Source organism: Rattus norvegicus, chromosome 3 (genome assembly GCF_036323735.1).
Source record: "Rattus norvegicus strain BN/NHsdMcwi chromosome 3, GRCr8, whole genome shotgun sequence".
NCBI lineage: Eukaryota > Metazoa > Chordata > Mammalia > Rodentia > Muridae > Rattus > Rattus norvegicus.
The window spans coordinates 94,526,835-94,552,931 of record NC_086021.1 but is presented as its reverse complement, the minus strand read 5'-3'; the positions used below and the strand labels follow the sequence as shown (position 1 = coordinate 94,552,931).

General features: G+C 36.3%; 2 protein-coding genes across 2 annotated transcripts; both read right to left on the bottom strand.

The window, feature by feature from the left end:
* Positions 1 to 1,264: 1,264 nt before the first annotated feature.
* Or4c31b (olfactory receptor family 4 subfamily C member 31B) lies at positions 1,265 to 2,194 on the bottom strand. The gene has a single exon (NM_001000646.1). The coding sequence runs from the start codon at positions 2,192 to 2,194 to the stop codon at positions 1,265 to 1,267; it is 930 nt and encodes a 309-aa protein (NP_001000646.1).
* Positions 2,195 to 23,390: 21,196 nt separating this feature from the next.
* Positions 23,391 to 24,332, bottom strand: Or4p22d (olfactory receptor family 4 subfamily P member 22D). The gene has a single exon (NM_001000647.1). The coding sequence runs from the start codon at positions 24,330 to 24,332 to the stop codon at positions 23,391 to 23,393; it is 942 nt and encodes a 313-aa protein (NP_001000647.1).
* Between the last annotated feature and the right edge of the window lie 1,765 nt (positions 24,333 to 26,097).

The following is a 26,097-nucleotide window of genomic DNA, read 5'->3' as shown; positions in this document are numbered from 1 at the left end:
TGAATTGAGCATGTAAATCCTTATTTTACATCTGGGGAAATTGGAACTTTCCTAACACTGAGAAAAGTCTTCATGAAATTCTATGAGTTTGTATTTAAAGACTGGTAAACAGGCCTTTTCTATATGAAGGTAGAAAGAACAATGAAATATAAGAATTAAATGTTTATCGGTTTCTGACTTATTAAGAAGTGATTATGTTTAAAATTTTTCTTGTGTATTGAAAATAAAACTAAAAGACAAAAAGTAATGAGAATTATGAATAGTCATTGAATACACATATAGAAACAATTTATATTAGTGAATTAGAGAGTAGAAACACATATTTTGGGTATCAATGCATTCTCTAGTATTACTTCTTCACAGTGAAATTGTTAGAGGCAATCTGTGTGGTCATAACACAGTGCTGAAGTGAGAAATAGTCATATGACATAATATAGCCCTTTCCATCAGCCTTTTATTATTTTTTCTTTTTCTTTTTGTTCTCAGAATGAAACACAAACACTTTTGAATATTAACTAAGCCCATGCCCACTGAATTTTACTTCAACAGACCATTATCACTACAAGGGGTACTTCTGTACTTCTGCATAATTCATAACCTAAGATAGTGAAATAGGATATCTAAGTTTCATTGTGAGATGAAGACTTCAGAATGAATATGGATTATAATAATTTTGATTACATTATACTAAAATAAAAATATATCATTTAAAACACTTATATATTTGACAGTCCAAAGGGGATAGACTCCAGCTCTGACTTTCATTCCTGATAATATGAATTCTGAATATTCATGTACCGTTTAAAGTCAACAAACAAATCTTCTTCACTCTCATTATTTCTAGTACTCACGGGGGGTAATGAGCTAATCTATTCTAGGTTTAAAAATTCATATCATGTACATACATGATTAATTATAAAATGTTAATCTAGGTGAGGTTTAAAAGTGATTCTAGTTTTAAATTTTTATTTCTTGTATTTATTTGTATATTTATATTTTAGATATGTGCATAGCATGCTAGGTTGTAGTAGGTGAGGAAACAATTACATGAGGTTATCCTCTCCTTTAACAATGTGGGTTTCAGGGATTATACTCACCTCACTCAAATCATCAGGTTTGTGGCAAATACATTTACCTCTTAAACTATTCACTTTCCCAGCCACAGATGATTATTTATATATACATACATAGATACCATATTTATACACTTTTTGAAATACTTTGTATCTAAATTAAACTCTTACGGTGCTATATTTTAGAATCCTCATATATTCTTTATCAATGCTTTACCACACCATATTTTTTTCATGGCATTTTTTACTTCTGCATTCCTCAGAGTATAGATAAGAGGGTTGAGCAAAGGTGTTGCTATTGCATAAAACACAGATACCATCTTATCTATTGGCAAAGTGATTAGTGGCCGTGTGTATATAAATATACAGGGACCAAAAAATATGACCACCACAATGAAATGAGAAGTGCATGTAGACAAGGCCTTTCGTCTTCCTTCTGCACTGTGGTTTCTCAGAGAGTATAAGATTACAATATAGGAGATGAGCAGTACTATGAAACTTACCGTGCATATGGCACCACTATTAGACACAACTAGCAAATTTATCACATAGGTATCCATGCAGGCAAGTTTCAACAAGGGCTGCAAATCACAGGAAAAGTGATCAATTACATTTGGTCCACAGAACGGTAATCTTAAGGCCAAGATAATCTGTGCTGAAGAGTGGATACAAGACCCTACCCAGGCAAGAATTACCAATATACCACAGATGTGCTGGTTCATTATAGTTGTATATCTTAGAGGCTTACAGATTGCTACATAGCGGTCAAAGGCCATGAGGATAAGCACAAAGATCTCCATGCACCCAAAGAAGTGGGCTGCAAAGATCTGTGTCATACATTCATTGTAGGTAATAATTTTTTTCTGGAAGAGGGAGTCCACGATCAATCGAGGTGCTGTTGTCGTAGAAAAGCAAGCATCAGCAAAAGATAAATAGAAGAGGAAAAAGTACATGGGACTTCCAAGTGTCTGACTCAGCTTAATGGTTACCACAATGAGAAAATTCCCCAGTAATGTCATAAGATAAAGAATCAAGAAGACTCCAAATATTGCCTTCTGTTTTTCTGAATCCTGAGTCAACCCCAACAGAATGAATTCAGTCACACTGTTGTTATGCATCATATCAGTGGCTATATTAGGTAGTAATGGCTGAAAATATTTTACCTGCAAACAAAGAAATGACATACTGAGACACAGATATTGAAATTCCTTGGCTCTACTGCATGCTGTTATTCTCATCTGCCTTTGAAATCCCTGAAACACCTTCCACAATGTCAACATAGATACCTATACCTCAATGGGATTTCCCATTGACTCAGCTTATTGGACTGGACCAAAGATTTTGAATTTCAGGAAAGAAAAATATGAGTGTTTTTCAGGTACCTTGATTCCTGTTGATATTTCAAAGTGTAGAGTTTGTTCTTTCTTTGAGAATATGTGGATGCTTCAGTCCTACTTAAAAGGGGAAACAAAATAATTACGAGAGATTAAGGGAAGGAGGAAGTTGGGAGGGAGAGAGAAGGAGGAGGGAAAAAGTAGGACAGTAACAGATGTGGGGGAAGACAGAGGAGATGTACATAGGGTCAAGACATTGAATGTAGGTGTGTAGCAGTGGTGGATGTGTAACTGTGCTTAGTCTCCAGAAAGTCACAGATGGCAGGATAGCAAGATGCTCAAGGACCCAATGTGGATGACATTAGTTGAAATGACCAACAAGAGGGAGAGAGAACCTGTACAGAACATACACAGAGTTTAGGTATGGCCCCAGACTGAGGGAGGTGAGGGATAGGGCCACCTACCCATCTCAAAAATATTAATCCAGAATTGCTCCTGTTTAAAGGAAATTTAGGTACAAAGAGTGGAGCAGAAACTGAAAGAAAGGCCATCCAGAGAACTTTCCATGTGGGGATCTATTCCATTTAGAGTCACCAAACCCAGACACTATTGCTGATAGCAAGAAGTGCTTGCCGACAGCAGCCTGATATAACTGTTCCTTGCCACAGCAGGATCAATAAATGCGGATGTTTGCAGCCAGTCATGGAAATGAGCAGGGGGACCCCAATAGAAGATTTTGAGGAAGGACTGAAGGAGCAGAAGGGTTTTGTAACCCTATAGGAAGAACAACAATATCAACCAAGCAGAATCCCCAGAGCTCCCAGGGACTAAACCACCAACCAAAGAGTACACTTGGACTGACACATGGCTCCAGTTGCATATCAAGCAGAGTATGGTCTTATATGAATGACATCAGTGTGAGGGGAGGCTCTTGGTCCTATGAAGGCTCTATGCCCCAGTGTTGGGAAATGTTAGCAGATTGAGGCAGGAGGTGAGGGTGGGGAAGTACCCCCATAGCAGCAGGGATTAGGAGGATAGGATATGGTATGTGTTTGTGGAGAGGTACCTGCGAAGATAGATAACATTTGAAATGTAAATAAATAAAATAACTAATAAAAAGTAAAAAATGATAAAGAAAAGAAAAAGTGATGTGTTGATTAGGTAACTTTGGGAAAACATATATGTCTATTGGTTGTGTTGGGAGGGTCTGGGCTCAAACATTTTTTTTTACCCATTTGCAGTACTTTGAAAGAATAAGTATTTTATCCATGCATACATTCACATGTACATGTAGACCTATTGATGACTCTTGCTGATTCTTTCTTTGTACTTTGCAATATGAAAAACACTACTTAATGTGATGAACTACTAAGCCTACTAATTCCATTATAACAAAAATCTTAACTCTGTTCATTACCTTTTGTTTCTATTTTCCCTGGCTCCTTTAGCCCCTGAATAAGTTATAATTTATAAAAGTGTATTTAATCCAATTTTAATATCACCTCTTTATTCAGTGTAACATTTTACTGTGAAAGCATAAGGGTTTGGAATACTTTAAATTTGGTATGGTCCCAGAAAATTTACTATAACTTTTCATTATATTTCAGTTTATTTCACCAGGAAAATAACATTTTCTAGCTGTAAGTTTTACATTTCCTAAAAGATTTCATTTTTTAAAAAGTAAAAAAGTTACTTAGAAAATATGACCTATACATATATTACTCCATTTTATATTAAAAAAAAAAAAACCTCTTTTTCTGCAACGTTAGATTTTATTGAGGTTTCCTTTTGGTGTGTATTCAAATATGTTTGCCTTATGTTACTGAAAGATGCCCTCAATGTAAAGTTGTTGCCTCATTTTGCATAGGATTTTTATAAAATTTTAGTATGTTTGTAACATGTTTCCTCATTTCTTTACATGTGTTTACCTCTCTCTCTCATCTTTTGCGTGTATGTGTTTGTGTGTGCATGCATACGTGTGTGTGTGTGTGTGTGTGTGTGTGTGTGCGTGTATGCAGGTGAACATTCTCTTGTTAGAAATGGGAGCAATCTTTATCTGGTGATCCATTTCAATGGCCTCATGCTTTTATACTTAATAGTCATAAATATCAATTTAAGTTTAATACTATTATAATAATAATAACATAATAATATAATACATTTTTCAAGAGTCTTATGCTGCTAATAATTTTTACTTTATAAATAACATTTCAAAAGCTAATGAATTGTGAAGCATAAATAATTTGAACTAATGCTAAATAAATTATCATTATTGATAAATATTAGCTGTTTTTCAATCTTTATATAACTAAACTACTAATTTAATTTTAAATAATTAATTGTTATTATAAAATCACAAAAGCAAACAAAATATGTGAGGATAATCTCAGAATATGGAGAAATCTCCTGTGATCACAGATTGGCAAGACTAATAATTTAAATAATAGGCATCTTTCCAAAAGCAATCTACACTTTCAATAAAATCCCCATCAAAATTCCAACTCAATTTTTCATAGATTTAGAAAGAGCAATGTGCCAATACATTTGGAAAAACAAAAAACACAGGATAGTGAGAGCTATTCTCAACAATAAAGGACTGGCCTTGTTGGGCACCTATGGATGGAGAAACCCTTGGTTTTGTCAAGCTTGGACCCCCAGTATAGAGGAATGTCAGGAGGGAGGGAAGGGAGTAGGTGGGAAGGGAAGACCCTTATAGAAAAGGGGATAGAATGGAATAGGGATCTTATGGCTGGGAAACATGGAAAGGGATTAACATTTGAAATGTAAATAAAAAAATTAAAAAAAAAAAGACCTTCTGGGGGAATCACCATCCCTGACCTCAAGCTGGATTACAGAGCAACAATGATAAAAACTGTATGATACTGGTATAGAGACAGGCAAGTAGATCAGTAGGATAGTATTGAAGACCCAGAAATAATCCCACACACCTATGGTCACTTGATCTTTGACAAAGGAGCAAACAGCTTTTTCAACAAATGATTCTGGTTCAACTGGTGGTCTGAATGTAGAAGAATTCAAATTGAGCCAGCCACCCTTATTCCCCTGTACAAAGCTTAAGACCAAGTGGACCAAGGAGCTCCACATAAAACTAAATACACTCAAGATAATAGAAAAAAAAGTGGAACAGATACTCAAACACATGGGCAAAAATTCCTTAACAGAAAACCTATGGCTTATGCTCTAAGATCTATATCAACAAATAGGACTTCATAAAATCACATAGCTCTATAAGGCAAAGTGCACTGTCCTTAAGACTAAATGGCAGCCATAGATTGGGAAACAATCGTTATCAGTTCTACATCCAATAGATTGCTAATATCCAATATATTCAAGAACTCAGGAAGTTAGACTACAGAGTCAAATAACCCTATTTGAAAATGGGGTACAGAGTTTAACATAGAATCCTCGACTGAGCAATATCAAATGGCTGAGAAACACCTAAAGAAATGTTCACCAGGGAAATGCAAATCAAAACGACCCCAAGATTCCACCTCACACCAGTGAGAATGGCTAAGATAAAACTCAGGAAACAACAGATGCTGGAAAGGATGTGGAGAAAGAAGAACATTTCTCCATTGTTTGTGATATTGCAAGCTGGTATAACCATTCTGGAAAAAAGTCTGGAAGTTCCTCAGAAAATTGGATATAGTACTACCTGAGGACTCAGCTGCCCCATTGCTGCAGATATATCAAAAAATGCTCTAACAAATAACAAGGACACATGCTCCTTTATGTTCATAGCAGCCTTATTATAATAACCAGAAGCTGAAAAGAACCCATATGCCCTTCAACAGAGGAATGGATACAGAAATTGTGATAAATTTATAGGATGGAGTACTATACAGCTATGAAAAACAATGACTTCATGAAATTCACAGGCAAATGGATGGAACTGGAAAGTATCATCCTGAATGAGATAATGCAATCACAAAAAACAAACAGACAAAGAAACATACAAACAAAAAAGAAAACAAACATCTGCACATGATATGCACTGATTGATAAGTTGATATTATCCCAAAAGCTCAGATTACCCAAGATGCAATCCACAGACCACATGAAACTCAAGAAGGACAACCAAAGTATGGATTCTTCCCTATTTCTTAGAAGGGGAAACAAAAATATTCACAGGAAGAAATGTGAAGACAATCTTTGGAGCAGAGACTGAAAGTAAGGCCATCCAATTTGGCACCACCTGGGATCCAGCCCATATACAGCCACCAAACCCAGATAATGCTGCTGATACCAACAAGTGCATGCTGTCAGGAGCCTGATATAGCTGTCTCCTGAGAGACACAGCCAGAGCATGACAAATACAGAGGCTAATGCTAGCAGCACACCATTGAACTGAAAATAAGTTCCCTGTTGGTGGAATTAAAGGAAAGGATTGAAGGAGCTAAAGAGGCTTGAACCCCATAAGAATAATACAAACAAACCAGAGCTCCCAAGGACTAAATCACTACCCAAGGATTACACATGGACAGACCCATGGAATCAGCTGCATATGTAGCAGAGGATGGCTTTGTTGGGCAACAATGGGCAAAGAAGGCCTTGGTCCTGCCAAGGATCGATGGTCCAATATAGGTGAATGTCAAGGCAGGGAAGTTGGAATGGGTGGGAAATAGTGGGGCAACACCCTCATGGAAGCAGAGTTAGAGAAGGATGGAAAAAGGGGTTCAGGGACAGGAACCCAGGAAAGGGATAACAATTGAAATGTACATAAAAAACAATCCAGAAAAAAAAGGAATTTGAATTCACACTTCTGCTGTGCAGAAACCTGTTAACTTTCTTATAAAGATTTGAGTCTATTTGTACATGTGATTTGTGTACCCTTACCTTATGTAAAAGTGTGGTCAGAATCATAGGTCTGATAACTTTTCAGATAAACTAAAATTTGTGATAAAATTTATTCTACATGAGTTAGTTGATAGAAATAAATATACTTCATTAGTCTCATAAGAATTTTATAAAAGGATTGTACATTTTCACTTTAACTTGTTTTCCCAGAAAATGTCATACTTTTAATAATCTTTTTTAGAATGTTTTTTTTCACAAAAGCAGTTTTCATTTGAGGAAAGGACAAGTCTGGCTCATAGGATTGGAGTTCTAAGCCCTTACATTTAAGTGTTAGTGGCATAACCTGGGCTATCAATCTTGCTTCTCTTTGGTTGGAAAGGGTACTTGCGTTAAAGTCCTCCAGGGAACGAAAACGACCAAGAAAGGAAGGAACAAACACCTCAGCTACTGGTACTGCCCTTCAGATTCTGTCAAACTAACAAACTTTCACTGTCTGACCTGCAAGGTGCCACCCAGTGCAGAGGTACATAGGACACTTGCAAAAGGCAGATGAGGCAGAAGGAACAGATGCAGGCCTCTTTGGGAAGAGGAGGAGTCCACAGATTCAGACTTCTACGTTAGGGATAATCTTTGTGTTAGGCATAGCTCAAGGCACACACACTCCAGGTCCTGTTGTAGTTAAGTATACTTGTCATGTCCTTGCTACTCAGATCGAAGTTAAAGACCTTAAAGTTCTCAGCCATGCATTCTGGTGTCACAGACATGGGGATTACCAAGATGTTTCTTTGAATGGGAACAAGAGCAGCACGTAGGCTGTAGTTTTACTGTGCTTGGCTGCAGTTGCCTTGATATAGTTTAATCTTGATATATACTTGAATAGAGTTCAGCCTAGCAAAATAATGGAACTTGTTTGTTACTAATGTTGGCTTTTGTTAGTGACTACTTCTTTTGCTGTAAAATCTTCACATTTCATTTAGTCCAACTTGCCAATTTCCTTATTTTACTTTATTCCTATATGATATTATTTATATATGAAAGTATTCTTGACTATTTTATAATTATCTTTAGTTTCGTGGGTGAATCAAAGAGTCTGAGGAGGTAAAACTAATCAAAATACACTTTGTAAACAAAATTTAATTTCAAGAAAAAAGGAATGTAAACAAAATAGTTAAATACTTAAGGCACGATTTTGTTACATTATTAGAAAAGAAACCAGGACTGGAGCAATAGCTCAGCCCATAAGAGCACTGACAGCTCTTCCAGAGGTCCTGAATTCAATTTCCAGCAACCACATAGTGGTTCACAACAATCTATAATGGAGTTCAATGTCCTCTTTTGGTGTGTCTGAAGAGAGCAACAGTGTACTTGTAGAAATAAAACAAATAATTTTTTTAAGAAAAAGAAGAGAAACCATCTTTGGATAGAAAAGAATAATTTCTCATGTGATATAATGCTCACAGAGGAACTTGAAATTACTTCAATAAATGAATTTAATCTTCAAATTACAGAGGTCAGTTTGCAGCCAGTTTATCATGTTACCTATAAGGGTGAGTTAAAGTTATTTTCCACAAGCACAATCAAACTCCACTTCTCTGCCCATGAAGATATAAAACTTGAACATCACATTATCCATATGTAATTTTGTATATTTCAAAAATGTGTCTCTATTGGGTTTCTATAAAGATTAGTTTGCTCATCATAAAGGTACATAGATATGTGGCTATCCTCTCCTGCTCCACCGATTTGGTTACTTTCATCCTCAAGTACAGCCTTCCATTTCATAAAATTTTATTTAAAGTTGTTTATTTGCTAAATTTTTACATTTTTTAAATCTAAATTATTCTCTCCAAAGTGGATGAAAAAATCATCCTTAATGATCTTAATAGCTTCTCTGTGGTTACCGCAAGATAAAATGACATTTAATGTTATATTGACTGAATAATCACAGAAATCAAAACTGCATAGCACTGTATGGCAAGATATCGACAAGAGAATCTCTATAATCAAGGGGAAATTGAAACAGAACATCTGCAATAATGTAGATTCCAGTGATACGAAAATTAGAGAGAAGTAGCTTTATAATGAAAGAAATTAAATCACATTTAATAGGAATGAGAAGGAAAATACATATCCAGGCAAATAAATTAATAGAATGTCTTCTGCGTAGGAGACTCCAAAAACATTAGAAAGTTTTAGAGATGTAAGAAGTTTCTTAGAAGAAATTTATAAAAGTAAGGTAAGTAATTTTTGGTCTCTTTCCATGATTACACTATAAAATTGGAGGCACAAAACATATGAACATGACTATTAAGTTGATTCACGAGGACTCAGTGAGAGCCTCTCCAGTTGAAGGTGCTGTTATCAAGTTAGATGACCTAAATTTGATCCCACACCTATCTAATGAAGGAGACATTCATTCCTTTGAGAAGCCCTGTAACTTTCACAGATATTCCATGAAACTCACAGACATATGTGCACACAAACACACACACACACACACACACAGAGAGAGAGAGAGAGAAAGAGAGAGAGAGAGAGAGAGAGAGAGAGAGAACAGACAAACAGAAATGTAATAAAAATTCAAGTAAAGATTTATTAATCTCATGAAATAAAAATTATCGGTAGATATTGTGGAATTTTACAAATTTTGTATGTCCTCGATGGGCTTAACTCTTGACTGTAATGAAGAGACTATATCATTCAAGATCCCAGGATCTACCTGTTAATGATATTTGTTTGTCTGTTCTTTCATGTAAGAAGAATAAATTCAACTTTGCCATGCAAAATTGCAGGTGTTGGAACATAAAGTCTTGGCTTCTGTTCCTGGGTCAGATCTGGAAGCTGTGTGGTAAGAGTTTTTGCTGTGTGTGCAGACTAGTATAACTTAACCTTGCCTTATTATGTGCAGTGCAGCAAAACTGAATAAAAAAAAAGCAATGTTTGAACAATAATGAAAGAAATGAGTACCAGGGATGACATGATTCAGCAAATAAATATATACAAATTTATAATTTAAGTCTATTAGTGTCATTGAAGCTGAGGGCCATAAAATGCAAACAGGCACTGCAGGTTTTCCTAAGTTTGACTTCAGTATAATACCCATCTTGAGAAGTCTAGAAGTACTCATCCTCAACTACTTTCTAGACAAACAGCAAAATGGAATATTGTTCCTTTACTTTACAAAAGATAGTTGTACTGTTTAGATTATAGGTTCTTTGCACAGTATTTTACCATTATTACTTTTTAAAGTCTCATGAAATTTAGTAGAAGAAATACAATGAATCATATTGTGATACATACATTAAATATACATATCAACATATTTAACTCTGCCTTTATGTTTTTATAACTCTGTGTCTATCATCCTTGTCTACATTATTCTTCTTGCATATATCACTTATACGTGTACGTAATCTTAGGAATTATTTAGAAAATCACCAATGGTCTTTAGGCATATGTCTTTCCTATGTGTTTAATCACTAAGCAAGAACCAACACTTAAATTACCTTTTTTACTTTCACTTATTATAAATGCTCTACCCTTTTGTCTCATTTTTATCATTGTTTTAAATGGACATGTGGGCATGTGAAATCAAGTGATTCATATGCTAGAAGATTACTACTGTTTCAAAACATAGTTGTTGAGACACTCTGTATGGCTTTCAGAATCACTATTCCAGCTACTACTTATCTGTTCACTTCATGCACTCCATGTAAACACATCTAGAAGGACTCTTTCTATAAAAGTTCTACACAGTGCATGGTGATGATTTTTCGTTTTCTAAAACATCTACCCCATATTTTTTCCTATGGAGAGCCCAATGCAAACACTATTTCCTCAGCAAAGCCTGTCTAGATTTATATAGCCAAGTGCCTGAATTACAAATACATATTTGTTATAAGCTTTTTATATTTTTCTTGAGTCATGTCATCTCTAGCATATACTCCTGTCCTTGTTTGAGCATTGTTAATTAATTCAGTTTTACCACACTTGAATCTGGCAAGTTTGTATCATTCCAGTCTGCATATATTATAAATTCTTGCTGTGTTTATAAAACAGTCACTAGACAATACCCAGGGCCAGAAGCCAAGCCTTTGTGTTCCACGTGTTCTAACCACATTTTATATTTCAGCAACTATGTCTTTTATAATTAGAAGAAGATTTTCCATCACAAGTAATATAATGTCATTGTCAGTAACCATCAGAGGATGAGGATCATAGGATAAGCCAGGAAAACTTGAAACTTTCAGGAAAGTTTAAAAAAGAACTATAGATGAAGAGTGTTCTATGATAGAAGTAGGGCTTTTTCTTACTTTTATTCTTTGAATTTGCTCTACAGCAAACACCTAGTATTGGTAAACAGACAATATATGCCAGACCCTGACACTGCTCCCATCAGCATGAGACTCTGTCGCAGCAGGGTCAATGCTAACTGACTGTCTATTCACAGGGCCAACACCAACCCTTTTCCTGACTGCATTCTTTGTAAATAAGTCTGCGAGTACCCCAAGCCGTAGTCCAGTATGTTAGACTCCAGTGTACAATAAAGAAATAAAAATGTAAAGAACTTCACATCAGTGAATTGTACATAACATTGTGCCATTAGGTTTTACAGGATTAAATTGAATATGAGCTGATATTAATCCTGCTTACCCATTCAAATTTCCCTCCCCTCACTTCCTCTGCCTTCTATGATTATTTTGTTTCCCCTTCTAAACATCCTTGCTTGGGAATTCCTTTTTGTTTACCTTCTTGGTATGGAGGGTGTAGCCTGGGTATTCCAGACTAACGCTTATCAATGAATACATACCATGAATGTCCTTTTGGCTCTTGGTAACATCACTCAGGATGATATTTTCAAGTTTCATCTGTTTGCCTGCAAAATACATGATGTCCAAGCTTTTATTAGCTGCACAGTATTCCACTGTGTAAATGAATTACATTTTCTGTGTTCTTCAGTTGAGAGTCAGCTGTGTTGCTCCCATTTCTGGCTATTAAGAATAAAGCTGCTATAAATACAATGAAGCCCTTGTCCTTGTGACATGGTGGAGCTGCTTTTGGGTATATGCCCAGTAGAACTATTTTCAATCCTCTAACAAACAGATTGATTTCTAGAGTGGTGATAAAAGTTTGCAGTCCCACCAGGAATAGAGGAGTTTTCTCCTTTTCCACATATTTGCCCGGATGTGTTGTCCCTTGAGATTTTTATCTTTGCCAAGATGATGGGTGTAAAGTGAAATCTCAGTGTTTTTTTTTTCATTTGAAGTTCCTAGATGAAAAAGGATGTTGAACATTTTTTTCAAGTGCTCCTTGCTACTCTGTTGAGAATTCTGTTTAGTTCCGTGCCCCAATTTTAATTAGGTTATTTAATTTCTTGGAGTCTAACTTCTTGAGTTCTTTATATATTTTGGATAATAGCCATCTACTGGACATAGTGAAGATCTTTCTCCAATCTGTAGGCAGGTATTTCATCCTATTGGCAGTGTCCTTTCCCTTATAGAAGCTTTGCTGTTTCATGAGGTCCCATTGTAAATTCTTTTTTTTTTTCCATCTTGGTTAACTTGAGTATTTCTTATTTAAATTTCAATTGTTATTTCCCTTCCGGTTTCCGTGTCAACATCCCTCTAACCATTCCCCCGCTTCTGTATGGGTATTCCCCACTGGTACTCTTATTAGTCTATTCAGTGGTACCTATGAGGTTGGAACCCAGGGTCAGTCCATGTATAGTCTTTGTGTAGTGTCTTATTCCTGGAAGCTCTGGTTGGTTGGCATTGTTGTTCATATGGGGTCTCAAGCACGTGAAGAGCTCTTTCAGTTCTTTCTAAGATTCCTTCAAAGAGGGTCCCGTTCTCAGTTCACTGGTTTGCTGCTGGCATTCACCTAAGTATTTGCTGTATTCTGTCTGTGTCTCTCAGGAGAGATCTACATCCGGTTCCTGTCGGACTGCACTTCTTTGCTTCATCCATCTTATCTAATTGGGTGGCGGTATATGTATGGGCCACATGTGGGGCAGGCTCTGAATGGGTGTTCCTTCTGCCTCTGTTCTAAACTTTGCCTCCCTCTTCCCTCCCAAGGGTATTCTTGTTCCCGTTTTAAAGATGGAGTGAAGCATTCGCATTTTGGTCATCCTTGAGTTTCATGTGTTCTGTGCATCTAGGGTAATTCAAGCATTAGGGCTAATATCCACTTATCAATGAGTACACACGATGTGTGTTTTGCTGTGATTAGGTTACCTCACTCAGGATGATATTTTCCAGTTCCATCCATTAGCCTATGAATCCATTTCATAAAGTCATTGTTTTTGATAGCTGAGCAATATTCCATTGTGTAGATGTACCACATTTTCTGTATCCATTCCTCTGTTGAAGGGCATCTGGGTTCTTTCCAGCTTCTAGCTATTATAAATAAGGCTGCTATGAAAATAGTGAAGCATGTGTCTTTGTTATATGTTGGGGCATCTTTTGGGTATATGCCGAAGAGTGGTATAGCTGGGTCCTCAGGTAGTTCAATATCCAATTTTACAGGAAACTCCAGACTGATTTCCAGAACAGTCGTACCAGTCTGCAATCCCACCAACAGTGGAGGAGTGTTCCTCTTTCTCTACATCCTCACCAGTATTTGCTGTCACCTGAATTTGATCTTAGCCATTCTCACTGGTGTTTTGATTTGTATTTCCCTTATAACTAAAGATGTTGAACATTTCTTTAGGTGTTTCTCAGCCATTCTGTATTCCTCAGCTGTGAATTCTTTGTTTAGCTCTGAACCCCATCTTTTAATATGGTTATTTGTCTCCCTGCAGTCTAAGTTCTTGAGTTCTTTGTATATTTTGGATATAAGCCCTCTATCAGTTGTAGGATTGGTAAAGATTTTTTCCCAATCTGTTGGTTGTCGTTTTGTCCTAACAACAGTGTCCTTTGTCTTACAGAAGCTTTGCAGTTTTATGATATCCCAATTTTCGATTCTTGATCTTAGAGCATAAGTCATTGGTGTTTTGTTTAGGAATTTTTCTCCAGTGCCGTGTGTTCGAGATGCTACCCCAATTTTTCGTCTATTAGTTTGATTGTCTCTGGTTTGATGTGGAGGTCCTTGATCCACTTGGACTTAAGCTTTGTACAGGGTGATAAGCATGGATCAATCTGCATTCTTCTACATGCTGACCTTCACTTGAACCAGCACCATTTGCTGAAAATGCTATATTTTTCCATTGGATGGTTTTGGCTCCTTTGTCAAAAATCAAGTGACCATAGGTGTGTGAGTGCATCTCTGGGTCTTCAATTCTATTCCACTGGTCTATCTGTCTGTCTCTGTATGAATACCATGCAGTTTTTAATCACTGCTCTGTAATACTGCTTGAGTTCAGGGATAGTGATCCCCCGAGAAGGCTTATATTGTTGAGGATAGTTTAGCTATCCTTGGTTTTTTGTTATTCCAGATGAATTTGCAAATTTTTCTGTCTAAGAAGAATTGGATTGGTATTTTGATGGGGATTGCATTGAATCTGTGGATCGCTTTTGGTAAAATGGCCATTTTTACTGTAGTAGTCCTGCTAATCCATGATCATGGGAGATCTTTCCATCTACTGAGGTCTCCTTCAATTTCTTTCTTCAGAGGCTTAAAGTTCTTATCATACAGATCTTTCACTTGCTTGGTTAAAGTCAATCCGAGGTATTTTATATTATTTGGGACTATTATGAAGGGTGTCGTTTCCTTAATTTCTTTCTTGGCTTATTTCTCTGTTGTGTAGAATAAGGCTACTGATTTATTTGAGTTAATTTTATACCCAGCCACTTTGTTGAAGGTGTTTATCAGGTTAAGTTTTCTCTGGTGGAACTTTTGGCATCACTTAAATATACTATCATATCACCTGCAAATTGTGAAATTTTGACTTCTTCTTTTCCATCTGTATCCATTGTCAATTCTTAAACCAGGGCCTGAGCATTTGGTTTTCAGTTCAGGAAAGTGGCTTCTGCACCAATGCATTGAAGAAAATTTCCCACTTTTTCTTCTGTTAGGTTTAGTATATCCAGTTTTATGTTGAGGTCCTTCATCCACTTAGATTTGAGTTTTGGGCAAGGTAATGAATTCATCCAGTTAGACCAATCCCATTTATTGAAGACACTTTCTTTTTTCCATTGTATGCTCTTGTCTTCTTTGTCAGAATCCAAGTGTCCATAGGTACTTGGGCTTATTTTTGGGTCTTTGAAGCTATTTGATTTATTGATCTCTCTGAATCTGTACCAATGCCACACAGTTTTTAGCACTATTGCTCTATAGTAGAGTTTGAGGTGTGGGATGGTGATTTGTCCAGACTTTTTTTTTATTGTTTAGGCTTGTTTGTCTATCCTGCTGTGTTGTTTGTTTTGTTTTTCTTTTACTTTCCGTATGAAGTTAAGAAGTCATTTTTCATGATTTGTAAAAATTGTGTTTGAGGCTCTTCCCCACTTTCTCTTTTATTAGTTTCAGTGCATCTGATTTTATTTGGAGGTCTTTAATCTACTTGGACTTGAGCTTTGTACATGGAGGTAAGAATGGATCAATTTTCATTCTTCTACATGATGACCTTTAGTTGAGCCAGCATCGTTGTTGAAAAAGCTGTCTGTTTTCAGTTGCATGGTTTTATCACCTTTTTCAAAGATCAAGTGTTCAAGATATATGTGGGTTCATTTTTTATTTTTTCAATTCTATCCCATTGATTTACCTACCTGTCTCTGTATAAATTCCAGGCAGTTTTTATCAGGATTGCTCTGTAATACATCTTCAGGTCAGGGATGGTGATTCTGCCTGAAGTTCTTTTATGTTGAAAGCAGTTTAAGCTATCCTGATATTTTTTGTTATTTCAAATGAATTTGAAAATTGCTTTTGCTAATTCTATGAAGAACTGAGATGGAATTTTGATAGGGATTGCATTGAATCTATAGATTGCTTTTGGTAAGATGGCTATTTTACTACAGTAATCCTGCTAGCCCATGAGCATGGGAGATCCTTCCATCTTCTGCGATCTTCTTCAATTTCTTTCTTCAGAGACTTGAAGATTTTGTCATACAGATCTTTCACTTGCTTGGTTAGAGCACACCAAGGTATTTTATATTATTTGTGGCTATTGTGAGGGTTTTCATTTCCCTAACTTCATTCTCAGCCTGTTTATCCTTGGAATTGTGGAAGGTTACTGATCAGTTCAAGTTAATATTACATTCAGCCACTTTACCAAAATTGTTATCAGCTATAGTTGTGCCCTGGTGGAATTTTTGGGATCATTTAAGTATACAACCATATCATCTGCAAATAGTGATATTTTTATTTTTCCTTTCCAATTTGTATCATTTTGACCTCTTTTTTTGTCTAATTGTGCTATGATTTCAAGTACAATATTGTATAAGTAGGGAGAGAGAGTGAACAGCCTTGTCTTGTCCCTGATTGTAGTGGGATGGCTTCAATTTTTCTCCATTTAGTTTGACATTGGCTACTGGTTTGCTGTATATTGTTTTACTATGTTTAGCTATGGACCTTGAATTCCTGCTCTTTCCTAGTCTTTCAGCATGTAGGGCTGCTGAATTTGTCATAAACTTTTCAGTATCTAAAAAAATGATCATGTGGTTGTTTGTTTTTTTTCCCTTTGAGTTTGTTTAGAACTTGAGTTTGTTAGTTTGTTCCTGGACTTTCATATATCAAGGCATTCAGGGCTATGAGCTCTCATCTTATTTCTGCTTTCATTAAAACTCAGAAGTTTGTGTATTTTGTGCCTTCATTTTCATTTCATTCTAAAAAGTCTTTAACTCTTTTATATTTCTTCCTTGTCTGAGTTGTAATTGAGTAGATTGTTGTTCAGCTTGCATATATTTGGGGGGTTTCTGTTGTTTTGTTGTTAGTTATAATGATCTGATAGAATGTATGGGATTATTTCATTCTTTTTGTATCTTTTGAGGCCTTTTTCGTGACTAATGATGCCGTCAATTTTGAGAAGGTACCATGAGGTGCTTTGAAGAATGCTTTTGATTTACAATGAAATGTTCTATATTGTCTGTTAAATTTATTTGGTTCATAACTTCTCTTAGTTTCCCTGTTTCTCTGTTTAGTTTATGTTTCCATGATCTGTAGATTGATGAGTGTGGTGCATGTTGAAGTCTCTTACCATTATCATCTTCTTCTTCTTCTTCTTCTTCTTCTTCTTCTTCTTCTTCTTCTTCTTCTTCTTCTTCTTCTTCTTCTTCTTCTTCTTCTTCTTCTTCTTCTCCTTCTTCTTTTTTACAAGAAGATTACTTGCATGGTTTTACTAGGGTGTAGTTTCCCACCTTGGGTTTGAGTTTTCAATCTATCATCCATTGTATGGCTAGATGTATGGACAGATATTGTAAATTTTTTTCATGGAATATACTGTTTTCTCCATCTATGATGATTGAGCATTTTGCTGGATATAGTAACATGGGTTGTCATTTGTGTTCTCTTAGGGTCTGTATGACATCTGTCAAGGATCTTCGAGCTATCATAGTCTGTTGAGAAATCTGGTATAAATCCAAATCTTGCTTTTCATGCTTGTTGGGATATGCAGTAGTTTCTGTGGTAGGACAACTAAGTTCTCATGATGCCAAGTAGTCATGGTTTCTGTTACTTGTGGTCTTGCACTTGCATCTCTCATCTAATTTTCTCTGAAGTTAGTTGGTCTTTCTGTCTCTTACTGGAACTTGTTTCTCCTGTGGACCTGTGAGCCTGATTGCCTATGATATTTGGCATGACAGTGCTCCTGGCAGACCAGTTTTCTGCAGGCAATTTTTGTATCAGAGGGCTGTGGACCCTCTGGGTGTAGATGGAGACATGAAGGGTCCTGTCTCAGGCCACCTTGCAGCTCCCTAGCTCTGTGTACTACTGGCAGCTCTTTCATTGGATAGTCAGTGGAGCTGATAACTTTAAAAGCCAGGAATGCTGATTTTGTATTGTGATTCTTTGATCCTAAACAGTCTCCCTATGTAACCATACAGTTGAACCTATTATTGGATCCTGGTGAGCTGAGCATAAGATACACATATGTGACAGAAGAGTTATAAATTTCATTTTGCCTAGTGGTTTTGTACTCGTTTTCAGGTTTATTACATCCCATCAACTCAGAATTGTCTATTTCATCAATATATAGACTGAGATTTACTTTATTTTACTTTATTTTTCTGGAATATTTTATTTATTTCCATTTCAAATGTTATCCCCTTTCATCCCTCTCCCATAACCACTCCCCAGTCCCCCTGCTTCTATGAGGATGCTCCCACTCCCACCCATGTGCTCAAAATTCAACACCTTGGCAATGCCATCTGCTACTTCTCGTGTCTGGAATCATGAATCCCTCCATGTGTATTCAATGGGTTGGTGATTTAGTGCCTGGGAACTTTAGTGGGGTCTGTTTCGTTCATATTGTTGTTCTTCCTATGGGGTTGCAAATCCCTTCAGTTCCTTCAATCTTTCCTCTAACTCTTCTATGGGGATCTCCTTGCTCAGTCCAAATATTACCTGCAACCATCTTCATCTGTATCGTAGGTCTTTGGCAGAGCCTCTCAGGAGAATTCCATATCTGGCTCCTGACAGCAGGCACTTCTTGGCATTAGAAATAGTGACTGGTTTTTGTGGCTGCATATGACATTGATCCCCAGGTGAGTATTTTCTTCTCCCTTTTAAGTAGGACTGAAGCATCCACAATTTGTTTTTTCTTCATGAGCTTCATATGATCTGTGATATTTTTCATATGTATTCCAAACTATTGGGCTAATATCTAAACAGTGAGGGCATACCATGTATGTTCTTTTGTGAATGCATTACCTCACTCAGGATGATATTTTCTAGGTACATCCAATTGCCTAAGAATTTCATGTAATCACTTTTATTAATTATTTTTATTTGCATTTCAAATGTTATTCCTTTCCTGGTTTCCTGCCAATAAACCCCATATCCCATCCCCCTACTGCTAATTGTAAAAGGTTGTTCCACCTCCCCAAACACCCCGCTTCCTGCCTCCCCACCCTGACATTCCCCTTCACTGTGGGTTCCATCCTTTGCTGGACCAAGGACTTCTCCTACTATTGGTGCCCAACAAGGCCATCCTCTGCTAGATATGCAGCTGGAGATTATTTTCTTCCTTTTTCTAGGGTGTTGTTTCCCTCCTTGTGTTAGAGTTTTCCATCTGTTATCCTTTATAGAGCTGGATTCATAGAAAGATATTGTATAAATTTGATTTTGTCATGGAACATCTTGGTTTCTCCATCTATGTTAATTGAGAGTTTTACTGGATATAATAGCCTGGGCTGGCATTTGTGTTCTCTTAGGGTCTCTGTGGTATCTGCCCAGGGTCTTCTGACTTTTATTCTCTGGTGAGAAGTCTGGTGTAATTCTAGTATGTCTCCCTTTATATGCTACTTGGCTTTTTCCCTTACTGCTTTTAATATTTTTCCTTTTTCTTGTGCATTTGTTGTTATGACTATTATGTGGCAAGTTGAATTTCTTTTCTGACCCAATTGATTTGGAGTTCTGTAGGCTCCTTTTATCTTTATGGGCATCACTTTCCTTAGGTTAGAGAAGTTTTCTTCTATAATTTTGTTGTAGATATTTACTGGCCCTTTAAGTTGGGAGTCTTCATTCTCTTCTATACCTATTATACTTATGTTTGTTTTTCTCATTGTGTCCTGATTTTCCTGGATGTTTTGGGTTAGGAACTTTTTGTGTGATGGTTGTGTCAATATTTTCTATGGAAGCTTCTAACCCTAAGATTCTCTCTTTATCTCTTGTATTCTGTTGATGATGCATCCATCTCTGACTCCTGATCTCTTTCCTAGGTTTTCTATCTCCAGGCTTGTCTCCCATTGTGATTTATTTATTCCTTGTATTTCAATGTTTAAATCTTGTTTTTTTTCATTTCCTTCACAAGTTGTGTTGTGTTTTCCTGTAAGGCTTTAAGGGATTGGTGTTTCCTCTTTAAGGGCGTCTACTTATTTACTTGTGTTGTCCTGTATTTGTTTAAAGGAGCTATTTATGTCCTTCTTAAATCCTCTATCATCATCATGATACGTGATTTTAAATCTAAATCTTGTTTTTCTGTTATATTTGGATATCTACTATTTGCTTTGTTAGGAGAACTGGGATCTGATGATGTCAAGTAGTCTTTGTTTCTGTTTCTTAGGTTCCTGAGTTTGCCTCTCACCATCTGGCTATCTCTTGTGTTAGCTTGTCTTGCTATCTCTGACAGTGGCCTGATCCTCTTGCAAGCCTTTGTGCCAGCAATCCTGTACACCTGTTTTCTCTCAACCGGATCTGGGTACAGAGAGCTTTGGGACCAGGTCAGCTCTGGGTATAGGCAAAAATCGTAAGGGTCCTTCCACAGGCATCTATTATATCTGTGTGTCCTGAAGCTTCCAAGCAGGTTGCTCAGAGCAGAAGAGTTGGTCTTACCTCTGTTTTCAAGGGTGTCAGAGTTCCTGGAGACTGACTTTCAGCTCTAAGTTCAGCCAGAAACTGCAAGTCTTCTGTCCATGACTGCTCCTAGGTTCCTGTGCCTAGAGGGTACAGAGGGCACTAGGCAGTTTCCTCTTGGACCAGGAATGTTAGAAGAAGGAGTTGTCTCCTCTGAGTTCTCAGGTTTGTCCGTACTTCTGAGAGTCTAGTTCTCTCCCCCATGGGATTTGGGTACAGAGAGTTGTGGGACAGTTTCAGCTCCGGGCACAGGAAGAAATCGAAGCTTCCAGCTGCTGACTACTCCTAGGTTCCTATATCCAGAGTGCATTAGGCAGGCTCTTCTTGGTACAGGAATGTGAGGAAAAGAGGCAGTTTTCCCTGAAATCTCAGGATTGTCTGCACCTCTGAGCTCCCAGCTCTCTTCCCCCATGTGATTCGGGTACACAGAGCTCGGGGACTGGTTCAGCATCATCCACAGGTAGAAAACAGAAGGTTCTTGTGCTGACTCTGTAATCTTTGTTTTTAATAGTTTAATAGTACCCCATTGTGTAAATGTACCACTGTCTATAGGACAAAATGGCAACCAATACATTTGGAAAAGGTCTTTACCAATCCTACATCCAATAGAGAGTTAATAATCTAACATATAAGAAGGACACATGTTCCACTGTGTTCATAGCAGCTACGGCTATGATAGCCAGAACCTGGAAAGAACCGAGGTGTCCTTCAACAGAGGAATGGATAGACTAAGTTTTTCAATCCTGTTTCATAGAGTCATTCTAATGTAATCTGTGTATTATAGATACCAATCTTCACTCCACCGAGAACATTTCAATTGCTTTCTTATCATTCCTTAATTATCCATAGCTCTTGTCGAGGGGTAGTTATTTATGTTATTTACTCTGCCCATGTTTACATATCAACTTAGTGTTCAGGCCTTGTGTAGGAGAGCATTTCAAAATTTCCTGTAGTTGTTTGTGAAGTATTGAGACCAGATGGTCCACTTAGCACTCCTTTACCACCATCATTTTTGTTATATATATATATACATATATATATGTTAGTTGTCCATAATTGGCTAATATTTACACAAACATATTGGGGAAAATTGAGGGGATCACCTTATGTGCATTTCAGTAGATATAATATTACAGAGAACCAAAAATCCTTTGGCTTTTCAATATTTCCAGACTCTGTCTATACTGTTTCCCAAACCTGAGGTGTGGGAGGGATTTCTAGATGTATCTACTGGGACAAGACTCCACAACTCTGAATTTTGATTGGGAGTAGTTTTCAGAAATCCTCTCTGTATTTTGCAGTTTTCTTCCTGACATGTAAAGACTACATTTACTTGTGTATTTAAAGAGAAATTCAGATTATATTTAGGGATTAAGCTCTTTTAGTTAAGTAATAGTTCCAGGTTCTTCTCAGTATCTATGACTTTACTGAGTAGTAAGCCCAAGGTTTTGTTTTTTGTTTTTTTTTATTAATACCATCTACATTTTATTAAATGAGTATTATGTCCAATTAGAGAGCTGTTTCTTACTGCCATTGTATACCTGGCACTATTGTACCCTGTATATTTTTGAGTCTTGCTAGTCACTGAGTTACTGGTGTAATTTATAGGTATTGTGGTGGAGTAGTAAGGTTGGGTGCTTCTTTTTTTGACTGTTTGCTTTGTTCCTTCTGGCACTAGAAAAGCTATTTCTCTTCGGTCTCCAGCTCCGAAAAAAAAAAAAAAAAGAACCAAAAAAAAAAAAAGAAAAAAAAAAAGAAAAGCTATTTCTCAGGAAGGGAACATTCAGGTCATCACAGCCCAGGCATCCTTGTGCACTGTTTCTAAAGTGCATGGTCACTTCTTCAATAGGCAATTAATTCTGGGATAACCCTTCACAGAAGGAGAAGAAGGGTAAACAATATTTGCTTGCAAAAAGGGTGACAGAGTATAACTGACCTGACTGTAGAAGGAAAGGCTTTTAGCATTCTGGACAGGAATATTGATGAGAGAGAGGAGAGAGGAGAAAAACAACTGAGTGAGAAAGAAAATTAAAACATACAGGCATCTACCTCTAAAAACATCACAAAGAAAATTTTCAATACATTAAGAGTCCAAAACAATAATCAGTTTAAAATTAAAAGAGAATATAATTTGTTAGTTCTATGCCATAAGAACCGGAATGGATTAATTTTCAGGGCTATATTTTCAGGTCTGTCTTGTATGAAGTGATTTTCTTAAATGTGTAGTTTTGGTGTCTTGAACCTAACAAAGGTTTCCTGTAAAAGCATAAAATTAGTATTATTCATCTTGCTTCCACAGTTGGAGTATGTATGATTATAGGAACACTATGATACAATTTAGTTAAAATTGTCACCATATACAATTTATTTACATATATTATTAGAATAAAACACATTACTTAAAGTATTTCTATAAAACTAATATCAATCTATTTAATTTCTGAATCATACTGAAATATTTTATCATCAGGTAGAAAACCAAACTAAAATTTTAAGGTTCTAAAATAGTTTGGAAATTTAGTGTGCTTTGTAGTCACACTTGCATCACCCCAAAAAATTTAGTATGAAAAATATTATTGATTCTCAACTGAATAGTACATGTTCATTTTGGTACTGCCTAATTCCATCTACCCTACTCTTTTTGAATGAGCAGTTGATATTCAATAGTTAAAATATTGTTTTCAGAGACATTCTTTTTTATTATATGAATTTGTCTAACATACTAAAGATTAACTGTTTCTCTTCTGAAAAATCTCTTTTGAATCCAAACCTTTTTTATAGCCTTTTTCATCTCTGTATTTCTTAAAGTATATATAAGGGGATTGAACATAGGAGCAATGATTGTATAAAATAGAGCGAAGATTTTGTCCTCAGGGAAAGTAGTAGGAGGTCTAAGGTAAGCAAAGATGCAAGGTCCAAAGAATAAAATGACCACAGTGATATGGGATCCACATGTAGAAAGAGCTTTGTGTCTTCCTTCTGCAGAGTAATTCCTTAATGTGAACAGTATAACCACATATGAACCAAATAAGAGAACAAAGGTTACCAAAGCTATCAGTCCTGAATTGGCAACAACGAGGATACCAGCAATGGTGGTGTCAGTACAGGCAACTTTCAGCAAAGGGAAAATGTCACAGTAGTAGTGGTCTATTTCATTGGTGCCACAGAAGGGCAAGCAGATTAGCAAACAAAACTGAGAAAAGGAGTGCGCAGCTCCACCAACCCAAGAGACCAATATCAAGACATGGCACTTGCTTCTGCTCATGATGAGCATGTAGTGGAGAGGCTTGCAGATGGCCACACAACGGTCAAAGGCCATGGCTGCTAGAATCAGGACTTCAATAAGGCCAAAAAAGTGCATGGCAATGACCTGCAGCATACAGTTTGTAAAAGAGATATATTTTCTTCTCACAAGCAGATCTCCAATCAGTTTGGGTGTCACACAGGAGGTATAGCAAATGTCCATAGAAGATAAATGACTGAGAAAATAGTACATGGGTTGGTTAAAAAGAGAACTGCATCTGACAGAGATAAGGATCATCAGATTCCCAGACAAAATGGCAAGGTAACAGAAGGAGAAGAACAGGAAGCAAAACACTTCAATGTTCTGCTTAGAAGACAGTCCAATGAGAAGAAATTCTGATATGTTCCTCTTGCATTCCATTTATTGTACTCTGTAGAGAAATAGTTATCTATGGAAAAGAGAAATTCAGAAGCAACAATTCAACTGGATCAGTGAACCATGTAAACAAGAATGATAAATCATAGATAATTTCTAACAAAGCATACAAGGCAATCAATTCTAAAATTAATTATTTTGTTGCTGTTAAATCATATTTTTGTATAATAGCTTATATTATTTTCTTAAATATTCTAATCATTTATAACAAAAATGTTTTATTAATTTTTAAAAATATGCTAAATTTACTAAACTCTTTCAATTGTATTATTTTTATTCATAATAATATGAAACAGTTATAATCAGTTAATACTATGTAGAAAATTTATTTCCTTTATTATTTAACTTATATAGTTTATACACATAAAATTTTTACTTTACAGATCATTTTTTTCTCAGAACATATAATAAAATTTCATATTCAATAGATAATTTTTATTGTATATTCTATCATTAAAATAAGGATGTATATGATTGGTATATGTCGAAAACATAAAATAATGAGAAATTGATTTATAGTTTACAAAAATATACCCTGCTGGCTATGTAAAAAGATCATTTAAAGTTTTTAAAATACAATGATGATTGCTAATTTTGTTAATGTAAGTGAATAATAAAAATATTTTTAATTAAATTTTAATAAAAATGATGTGTAAATGTATAGTATAGTAACATTAATGGTGGCACAAACACGTTTAGAAACAGAAATAGCCCTTCCAGTCTCCATCTATGCCCGGAGCTGGACACAACTGTCAGACACAAAAACTGCATGCAGAGAGGTGGTCTGCCAGGAGTGCTAACCCTCCTAAGCCCTCAGCCCACAAGTAGGACCCCACTTTCTCTCCACTGAATATACAAAGAGAGACCCACCAAGTGTACTCAGGGCAAAGGAGTCTCAAGGTGGTCTATAACAGGTCTGTTCCAGTCTCTATTGGTGCCCCGACCTAAGGCTGTCTCGCCTTTAGATACCTAAAACCTACCCTGAAAGATCTGGTCTCAAAGGAGCACTCACACTCCTAAGATCACTGGCTCACAGGCTTACAGGCTTACAGGCCCACAGAAGGTCAAGCTCCAGTCAGAGACAGCAAAACCAACTAACATCAGAGATAACCAGATAGTCATGGACAAGCAAAAGAACCAAAGCAACAGAAAGCAAGAATATTTGGCAACTTAGAATCCAGCTCTTCCACCCTAGCAAATACTGGAATCACAGAAAAGTAAGATTTCGATTTAAAATCACATCTCATGAAAGTGCTAGAGGACTTTAAGAAGGACATAATTAACTCCCTTAAAGAAATACAGGACAACACAGGTAAAGAAAAAGCCCTGAAAGAGGAAACAACAACAGCAACAACAACAATAAACCCTTAAAGTATTACAGAACTTTACACAACACAACTAAACAGGTAAAGGACTTGAAAAAACCATTCATGATATAAAAACAAATAAAAATAATAAAGGAATCAAGACGGGAGACAACTCTGGAGATGGAAATTCTAGGAAAGAGAACAGGAGTCATAGACCTAAGCATCACCAACAGAAGTATAAGAGATTGAATAGAGAATCTCAGGGGCAGGAAATACCATAGAACACATTAATATTATAGTAAAAGAAAATGCAAAAATCAAAGAACTCCTAACCCCAAATATATAGCAAATCCAGGTCACAATGAGAAACACAACCTAAGGATATTAGGTATAAAAGAGAATGAAGATTCCCAGTTTAAAGGGCCAGGAAATATCTTCAACGA